General features: G+C 35.5%; 1 protein-coding gene across 1 annotated transcript in view; it reads left to right on the top strand.

Moving 5' to 3' along the window:
• The window catches only part of LOC128641225 (oocyte zinc finger protein XlCOF19-like), a 6,960-nt gene extending 464 nt beyond the window's left edge, over nucleotides 1–6,496 (top strand). Inside the window, exon 2 of the mRNA XM_053693814.1 lies at nucleotides 3,562–6,496. Within this exon, the coding sequence (XP_053549789.1) occupies nucleotides 3,625–4,488 (864 nt within the window). The 5' untranslated portion in view covers nucleotides 3,562–3,624 and the 3' untranslated portion in view covers nucleotides 4,489–6,496. The remainder of the gene's footprint in view (nucleotides 1–3,561) is intronic.
• The last annotated feature ends 4,048 nt before the right edge of the window (nucleotides 6,497–10,544 follow it).

Raw genomic sequence — 10,544 nt, forward strand, 5'->3', positions numbered from 1 at the left:
TTGGTTCATTGCAAGGATTATTAATAATAATGTGCAACCATTATTGTTCAGACAATTAGATGCCATGTCTGAGGTAGCATAACTTCTGTAATAAAAAAAAAAACAGATTGCTGCTCTGAATGTTTATATCAGACTCTAAGAAATGTATTGGCTTTTTTGGGGGGAAAAAGAAATGTTAAAGGGCCATAACAAATGAAAAAAATTACATGTTCTAATTTTTTAGAGCATGTCATTTTAACACTATGGACCCTGAACTACTGTGTGTTTAATCTTTAAACACACAGTAGAAGTACCGCTCTACTGCAGAGCACTGCTGACCCCAAGCGGAAGCTGCCACTGATGATGCGCAGGGTCGATAGTCTTGAAATGACCTGCTCTAATAAATAAGAGTATGCAATTTTTTGACTATTATGGCTCTTTAAAATGTTTAACGGTTGCTTCAGCCGTACAACTGGTTAATCATTTGCATTGTAATATAATGCAACTGGGTACACCTGCCCTAGCAGAGTTACTATTTACTATGCTATTGTTTTTCCTCCTGAGCCGTTCCTATTTTTAACCCTTCAGAAGTTCTGGTTAATGAGGTTCCGCATCTTCACACTGGGCGACTCCATGTACCCTGTGAAAGAAATAGTGCACATTCACAGACCGGTGATATTGCTGTCTTCTTGACAAGCTATATTATGCACTTCAGTTTAGAGTGCACAATACAGAGCGGGAGCTGTACATTGTTGCAGGGGCTGCCTTTCTCTATAATATTGTTGAGGGCTTTTTTTATATGTGTTTTGTAAACTGTAAAAAAAAATGTAACTTCTGTTTATTGTGCAAACTAATCCAGAGCACTGGGTAAATCTGTAAAAAGGTGAGCAACATCACTGATCTGTACAAGTGCACTGCTCCTCACAGAATGCAAGGATACCTGCGTATCAATATGGTGTCTCCCATATAAAGATTGTCAGAGTATATGAATATTATGATGAAAATTATATATGTATATATATATATGTATATATATATATATATATATATATATATATATATATATACATAGTTTTTTTTATATACACTGTATATGGTTGATGAGACCACAGGATTAATTGAACATGAGGTTGTTGACAACAGCTTCTATTCCACTGTGGGTCCCAACCCCCTACCAGATGGTTTTAGCTGGGTGAATGCACGATTATCATGATTGAAAGTTAGCATAACTTTGAAGCACATCCTCCTGCCGTGTCAAGCATACAAACATTCTCCTAAAGGAAATATAACGCAATGACCATATTTACTTAACTATATACAGAGTTGTTATGGCTTAAGATAACATAGTCTTTGAAGCCAACAGCACTGCAGGAGGGCAAGGGCCAAGTTGTCATACAGGGACCATTGAGACATTTCACAGCTATGTGTAAATTGTTTCCTGTGAAGCTTCCATGTGCAGGAATCAAACAAATTAGCATTTACAAGTCCCTGTATGGCATAAATAAAAATAAATACATTTTGAAAAAGAAATGATGTCAATAGTTTCAAGTATGTTTGAAATAATTCAAATAACCCATATATGTATATATATGTTGAACTGGAACATATTATATTAAATAACTAATTGCTGCATTGAATATATATAGGAGATAAATTCAGAATTATTATAGATTAAATAACAATTTTAATAATACCATGGTTAAAATATATATATAACAGGCTTTCCTGTTTTTCCAGATGGAGCCAAAAGATGACACATACAGGATGGATACATGGGATGAAATAAGTCATATCATATGATTGTGCACTAAATGTTTATAAAATTTTAAATACATCTCTTGAAACATAGTTAGGATGGATATATATAAGTCACTTTGGTGTGATATGACTATAAAATACTGACATCTGATATTAAAGTATACATTTTCTGTTAGGCTAAATGAAATATAAATGCTAACAAGAGAAATCTACTAATGCAATAAATTATAATATGTTTAATAGGGAAAATTAAATTAACAATATACTTATTTTAATATAATGTTAGACACATGATGTTTCATATCAAAATGATCAGAGAGGTGATATGATACTGCCCCATCTGTGATTGATATTGTGAGGGATTAATGCAAGAAATTACGGCAGTTATTGCATATTTTAAAGAAATAATCTCTTTCACTGTTTGAAATGTTCAGGTGAATCTGTTTGTATGCATCTACTGCCACCCGAGGGCCGGAACCCAGTATGACAGTTAAGGGATTTAATTGTTAAAAGATGCGTTTCCATGGTGACCGAGGGCCAATCCAAATAGACATCCCATCTAACCAATGGGATGGCCAGATCTCGTAGGGCCACCCCCATGGTTTCATCAATGAATGAAACCTTATATAAGTATAAGCAGGAGAAAGGGAAACAGACAGATTGCTGACTTGAATGATACTACTGCTGGGCGTTTGAAATACATTCATTCTAAGCAAGCTGACTACCTTTTCTCATTGATTGCAAAATTTACTTATCGGTCTTCTGAGATTAACCAAGGAGTTCTTGGTAACTGAACTATCAATTTTGATAATTTTAGTAACGTGTATATATATATATATATATATAAAGAAAGAGGGTTGCAATTAATATTTTAACACAAATATATGCATAGTTACTGCAGTTTAAATTACAGTTGATAGATTTAAAGAGCAGTCTGTATTTTTGCTTATATTCATAGTCCTATATATAACGTATAAGTTTGTCTCTTGCATGCTAAATAATTCATCTGTGCAAAATATAGAATTTATATATATCTTAGAATTGATTTTAATTATAAGTAACTAAGAACTGGTTCCAGCTTAATAAATAGACATTTTTAAAGTAACGGTTTACAGTAAGAATATATGTAGTTTTAGTATCCTAATTAGAATTGTATTAGAATCAATTGCAGCTAAATAGCTGAGTATATATATCTATATATTGCCCTATTGTTTACTAAGCACTATTAGAGTTGTATTATTTGGATGTTAGTAGTTAAAGATTTTAAGTCTCATTGTATTAACTGGTTGAAATTTTTACTGTGAATAAGATAAATTTGCATGAACTCTGCATAGCATATTTTAAATAGTTTTTAAACGCATATAATATTGACTCATATTCTGGTTCTTACAAATATATATATTTCAATATGCTCATAGATATTTACTAATAAAAAGAACTCAGGTATTTACATTAATTTTACTGTATTAGTATATGCATATTTAATTGTGGGTTTAGTTTAAAGAAAGATTGTTAAACATATCAATTTATAACCCTGCCATATACTCACATATTGTTTGGAGAGTACTGCTAAGGTTCTTATAAATATACTGTCAAGATGCAGACCTTTACCAACTGACTCTTGTAATGGGTTAAAATAAGAGAATAGGTTTAAAGAGAGCTGCAGTTATATGAGGAAAACCAATTGCACTGCGCCTAGTAAACCATGTTACTGTAGTTGTACTCAGCAGTTTAAAGTCCCTTTAAAACTGCTCAGCTCATGTATAGTGAATTATAGTTTCCTGAAACCACCTTATATTTCACTTACTATACTTTTTTACACAGATCCCTCAATGAATAAATAAAATTAAAAAAAAACATATCCTTCCAGCTACGCAGCTTTTATCAATGATGGAAATTAAACGTTCTCAGGAAGAACTTAAGTCCAGAAATAAAGTCTTGTCCAAAGAATCAAGTGGAATAATACAACATTTGTCTAAGGAAGCCATCTCATCAGATAAAAACTTATTGGCAGCAGAAGATGAAAAAAACACAAGAAAAGAATTGTTAATTGATGGACGTGCGATGATGTGCAAAAAAACAGATGAGACATGCAGGGTAAATTATAGCACAGAAAAACCATATGCATGCAGCAAATGTAGAAAATGTTTTACACACAGTTCTGGTCTCTTCAGACATCTTAGAGTCCATGCAGAAGTGAAACCATATATGTGCTCATACTGTGGGAAAAGCTTTGGTCAGAGTTCACACCTTGTAACCCACCAAAGAATTCACACATGTGAAAAGCCGTTCACCTGTGGGGAATGTGGAAAGAGCTATAGTGACCGGTCTAATCTTGTCAAACACTTAAAAGTTCACAAGGGAGAGAAATCTTGGTTTTGCAGTGTCTGCTGGAAAAGCTTTACTTGTAGTTCACAGCTGCGAGCTCATATCCGAGTTCACACAAGAGAGAAACCATATACCTGCAAGAATTGTGACAAGAGCTTCAGCAACAGCTCTAATCTTGTGACACACCAAAGGGTCCATACGAGGGAGAAACCCTATGCTTGTAGTGATTGTGGCAAAAGCTTCAGCAGCAGTTCCAATATGGTGACTCACCAGAGAATCCACACAGGAGAGAGACCGTATGTCTGCGTGGAATGTGATAAGAGGTTTATCCAGCGCTCTGCTCTTGTACAACACCAGAGGACACACAGAGAACAGAATTCTGTTAGTGCCTCAGATGTGAAAAATGACTTATTACTGACTTAGGTGTTTTACATATGTAGACCACACAAGAAAGTACACTTAATTATTCAGGCACAGTTATCCTAATTTTATGGTACAGAGATAAAGCAAATTGCCTAAGGAAGCATGGAATCAACACAGGGCTGTGTGCTGTTATTTACTAACTGCGCAATTCTACCATACAGAGCAAGAGGGCAGAATGCTAGTGTCAGAGAGCCAATGAAGAGGTCTCCATTCTAAACCATTGCAAAAGAGGGAACTGGCATAGGTGTGTTAGAACAACTGGTCCTGGTTAGAAAAAAGAAATCTGTGTTCCTCCAGTGAGTTAGACATGCAATATATATGTGGGTTTACTTATTATTCAATGGCTTGCTTTGTAAAGATTTGCAACTCCTCTGTTACCCAGGCCTTACACTGCATATATGACACATCTACATACCTCTTCTTTTGCATACAATATGTGCACTACTAAACAATGCACACACATATCTGTTGTTATAGTTAAGGAATATTACGTTTGAAAAAGTGTTAAGCATTGGCTGAACACAATTGTATCAAAAATGCAGCCACGAGCTGCTCTGCTGGTAGTTTCTCTGCTGCTAAAAGCCAAGGTCTTGGTATTCTTTCCTATCACATATTTTCTATAAAATTAAATATTCATACTTTAAATAAACCAGATACAGTAGGATGTGCAAACATTACATACACACTTTTATTTATGCACTTCGCAGTTACCAGGCAGAGAATATTGGAATGTGTAATTGTAAGAGTTTTGATATTGATCTCTATGGTAAACACTAAGGGCCAGATTACGAGTGGAGTGCTAATTGCGATAGAAGTAAACTTTTTGCGTGCGTCAGGTTACACTCGTTTTACAAGTTGAAAGTAAAAAAGTTATCGTGCTCGCGCTAACCCGACATGCGCAAACAGCTTACTTCTAGGGCAATTAGTGTTTTGCACGCACTATAACGTATTCCCCATAGACGTCAAAAGAGCACAAAAAAAAAAAATGGAAAAAACCTAACACCCTACTCACACACTTACGCAAACTTATGTTCTCAAGGGCGCTAACCTGACATGTAGAGATCTCAATGTTAAAGCCATTTGCATGCCTTTTTTTTCTAACACTGAGACCTCATATCTTTGAGCCTTTATAACTTTTTTGTGCAATATTTTACAAAAGTTTATTAGATGGTGTTATTATGAGTGTGACTATACTTTGTAATGTATTTTTGATGTGTTTTGTGACACTTTTTTGTTTTACAAAACAGTTAACCACAGTTCTGAGTACACACTAACCCGACAAGCTTTAACTTGAATTGCGCTCAAGCGATTGCGTTTCCTTTCAACTTGTAATACGAGCGCAATTAAAGCTGCACACAAACGATCGCGAAAACCCAATATCGTTTGTGCTCCACTCATACCCTGGCCCTAATTGTTTTGATTGGGGTTTAGACATAAAATATAATAATGGCGGTTCTTCCTGACGAAACAATGGACTGAGCCTAATGCATATTTATGGCTCTGTGACAACTTGAATCACATGACTGCCTCAGATATTCTTACCTATACAAGACAGGACTGTACAAGACACAGTCGTTAAAAAAGAAGTGTCCAATCTTCTTATCATTCACATTTGATATCCGGATTAGTTGTATGGTTTTCCTATTAAATATTTTGCAACAAAATATTTATTTTCTTTTTCCACATTTTAGGAGAAGGGTCTGGCTGCTGACTGGAGCTCTACTCTAGACAGGAAATGTGACCTCCACTCAAAGCTTTTTTTTTAATCAACTTTAATATAACAAACAATATACAATCATTCTGAAAACTAAACATTTTGCATCTTTCTTGTGCTTAATGTCCACTCACAGTGGTTTATGCTGATTGTTATTCATAAGGAAACCACTGAAAATGAACATTAAATACAAGAAAGCTGCAAAATGTACAAGGCTGAAGTTGTCTTCTTAGTCAGTCAGCTTCTTATAATGCAACCGATTGTAATTTGCAAAATAAAGATTTATAAACAAAATAGCATTATTTTTATTTTAAATAAAATAATACACGTTCCAGAAACCTAAAAAAACACATTTTATTTTAAAAAATCATCTTATATTGCAATAAACAGATAGCAAACATGGCATAATTTTGAGTAACTGATATTTTTAATGGGTTAAAATCCTGTGGGCCACTTATTTATATGTGCATATATACAGGGCGTGAACCCCATCATACAACAGACATGTTAATTAACAGTCTGGCCCAACGCTCTTTATGGCAAACAAATTGATGACAACCTTGTCACTTCATATATTTTGTAATTTCCCCAAAAAAGAAAACCACTATTTGGCACACACTTAAACACATAGGTAGATCCACAGAAAGGAAGCCAAGAAAATAAAACTTTTACTGTCAAATCGCTGAGGCTCTAAGAAAGCCCAGTCGAAACGTGCATTAGGCGTTTGCCTGTCTGTGAGTAATCTGGACATGGTTATACTTTATTTTTGTGCTCTCTGTGATTGATATACAGGTAATTCTGGTCATTCCTTAGTCACTGCAAGCCGTACCTTTTGCACAATAATTGTAAGCAGCTGCCTACCAAGAGATAGTCTGATAATCCCCACCCTTCACCCACCTTTGTGGGAAGCATCAAATCATAGTAGTTTATTAGGGATCTTTTTCTATCTCGGTGGACATCTTACAATGGGCCTCTGACAGTGTTGGAATCTGCTTAATTTTGCAAACTTAGACCCTCAACAAGTATTGTCTTCTTTTGAAATAGACAATTGTAGTGTGTTTAATCCAGATGCTCCAACAGTGTTACCTTGTTTTTAAATGTATGTTTTTATATATATTCATCCCATAGGATGTTTGTATTTTAATATTTGACAGTAAAAATTGTTATTTTTTTGGCTCCCTTTCTTCTGATCTACCTATGTGTTTAAGTGTGTGCCAAATAGTGGTTTTCTTTTTCTTTGGGATTACACTGTATACCAACCACTAGGGCACCCCCACACTACCCTAAGGAATATGAGTGTATGGGTTATAGATGGAATCATAATTTGATAAATAAGGCTGTTCTATACTCATTGATATACACTTCATATATTTTACCTTTTCTGAATAAGTAACTGGTATTTGAAAATCCTTTTGTCCATTAATTTCTGCGTGGATACATACAGGGCATGAAGCCCTTCATAGGATAAACATGTTTTCAGCCTGGCCCAATGGTTTCCATGGCAAAAAAAACTATTGTCAACTTTGCCTCTTCATATATTTGACCTTTTCTAAATAAATAACTGGTATTTCAAATGGGTTAAAATCCTTTGGGCCACACTTTACTGTGTGGATATATACAGGGAGTGAGCCCCTTCATAGGATAAATATGTTCTCCTCAGCCTGGCCCAACGCTTTTATAGCAAACAAACTGGTGCCAATGTTGCCATCTCATATATTTTTAAATTTCTAAATAAGTAACTAGTATTTTAAAAGGGTTAAAATCCTTTGGACCACTCACTTCTTTGTGGATATATACAGGGCAAGAACCTCCTCATAGAATAAACATGTTCTCACCCTGGCCCAACGCTTTTTGAAGCAAACAAACTGGTGACAACCTTGCCACCTGATATATTTTACCTTTTTCTAAATAAGGAATCTGATATTTTAAAAGGTTTAAAATCCTTTGGGCCCTCATTACTGTGTGGATATGTTCAAGGAGTGAGCCCCTTCATAGGATAAACATGTTTTCAGCCTGGCCCAAGGTTTTTTATAGCAAACAAACTTGTGCCAACGTGGACACCTCATACATTTTAGCTTTTCTGAATAAGTAACTGGTATTTTGAAAGGGTAAAAATACTTTGGGCCACTCATTTCTGTGTGGATATATACAGAGCGTGAGCCCCATCATAGGAGAGACATGTTCTCAGCCTGGCCCAACGCTATTTATGGCAAATAAACTGGTGCCAACCTTGCCGAAAATTCAGGATGCCCCTTGACGAAAACCGGAAATTACATTTTTTTTTTTACAAAATGGTTTTAAAATATTTTTTGACTTTTTTTTCTACAATTTTATTTATAATATTAGAGATTAATGAATCTGAAATTAGAAACTACAAGCCAATAAAATAAATAAAGCGATAAGTACAAAAAAGCAGAGCTCAAGTGGAAGTTACAAAAAAAGCACCTTTATTGGGGTCAAAACATGGAAAACTTTTTAAAAATATATAAAAAAAACAAACTGCATGTAGAGAGGAATGGTCAGACGCGTTTCGGCTCATGCCTTCATCTGTGACCTATATACAATATAATGCTGAACATGTATATACCCTAGGGGCAAAGCTGATTGGTTGATCCATTAATTAAACAAATGCAAGAAGATGGCAAAGGCACTCCCTCTAAATCCTTAACCCCTAGTGTGATGCACTGATGGTGATTAACATGTTGATAGATGTTAAACATAAATTCTAAACCTGCTAGAAAAGAAAGGAAAATAATATTATGAATATATGTAAACATTACCAATAAACAACATAATTATAAAACAGACAAATGTTTTTTATCACATAGCCTTGTAAAGAAAAGATTCCCCATTTCAATACTGTTGTACTATATATGGAAGGTAGGGGTTTTTTTTTCAGGGAGGGCAAGCTATGTCTCTATACTCTGTTGGATTAATAATGGGAAAAAGAAAACAACAACCAAAAATTGGACTAAGCCTTGTCCCATAATCCACAAAAATTTAGGACTTTTTAAGGCAGCCCCCCCCCTTTATAATTTCCCCCCTCCCCCTCTCCTCCCACAACAACCAATAGAGAATCTCCAAACATAATTAAAATGGAAGATAAGCATGTATTGTCTGTTATCCCTGAACTGGCATACATTGGGTGAGTTCTCTATGTCACAGTTACATAACTTGACATGATATTATATAAATACAGAAACCTTAGAGGGAGAACAGGAAGCAATTGGCAAATAAATTAGACTGATTATGGGACATTCAATGATATTAATACTGAGGCATGGTACTCTAAGTCCACACATTGATGATGTCTGAATCAATGTTAAAACCTAATGGTACCCTTGTTCTCAACACAAAAATCCAAAAGGCTTCCCTCTTGGAAAGGATAACATCCAAATTGCCTCCTCTCTGAGGACAGCGAATTTGCTCAAAGACATGCCACTTGAATGTCTCCACCTTACAGTCGTGTTTTTCAATAAAATGTTCTGCTAAAGCTGAACATGGAATAATGTTGGAAATATCATTAAGGTGTTCCCTGATCCTCACACAGGCTTCTCTGGTGGTCATACCTACATATTGTAGGTTACAAGATTGACAGGTGACCAAGTAGACAACATATTTATTTCTACAATTTGAAAAACTGTCCAGATTATATATTCTTTGAGTAACACAAGATTGAAACCACTTAGTAACCATAGCATGTCCGCAAGCCTTACAATTGGTTTTACCACATTTAAAGTGACCTTTGGTCATCAACCAGTTGTCTTTTTGGACCTGGTTGCGGATCATGCTTGGTGATAAGCGGTGTAACGGTACCAACCGGATACCAAGGGTTAACACCAGGGAACAATGTCCTGCATAGGGAATCAGCAATTCACAACCCAGCCAGTTTTCAGGTTTTAAACAGAATGAATTTTATTAAGGCTCATATGCCCAGTATTTATGCAGGTCTGACCCCCCCCAGAAGGGGGGTTGAAAGAATGTTGTACATTGAATGGAGGGAACACGCCCTTTTACATGATACAATAGAATACCTTGCTCAAGCTGATAACAATTTAAACACAGACACACACTTGGCTTTCCTTATCATCTAGGGTCTGCTCTCTGAGGTTGATTAAACAATGGACTGTGTATCAATAACATTAATGACAGTGCACCATAGCTGAGGCTAAAGCTGAACACAGTTAACTCTTTCAGTGCTGACAGAAGGGTCTGTCACATCTACATAGCACAATATACAGCCTATAGACAACCTTTCTCACGTTATAGTCCAGAAGTGGCTAGGTTTGCCACAAGCGGTTTCCTAAAGTTTGATTACGTCGTGAGACTAAACGAAAACCCC

The sequence above is a fragment of the Bombina bombina genome, chromosome 1, assembly GCF_027579735.1.
Source record: "Bombina bombina isolate aBomBom1 chromosome 1, aBomBom1.pri, whole genome shotgun sequence".
Lineage (NCBI taxonomy): Eukaryota > Metazoa > Chordata > Amphibia > Anura > Bombinatoridae > Bombina > Bombina bombina.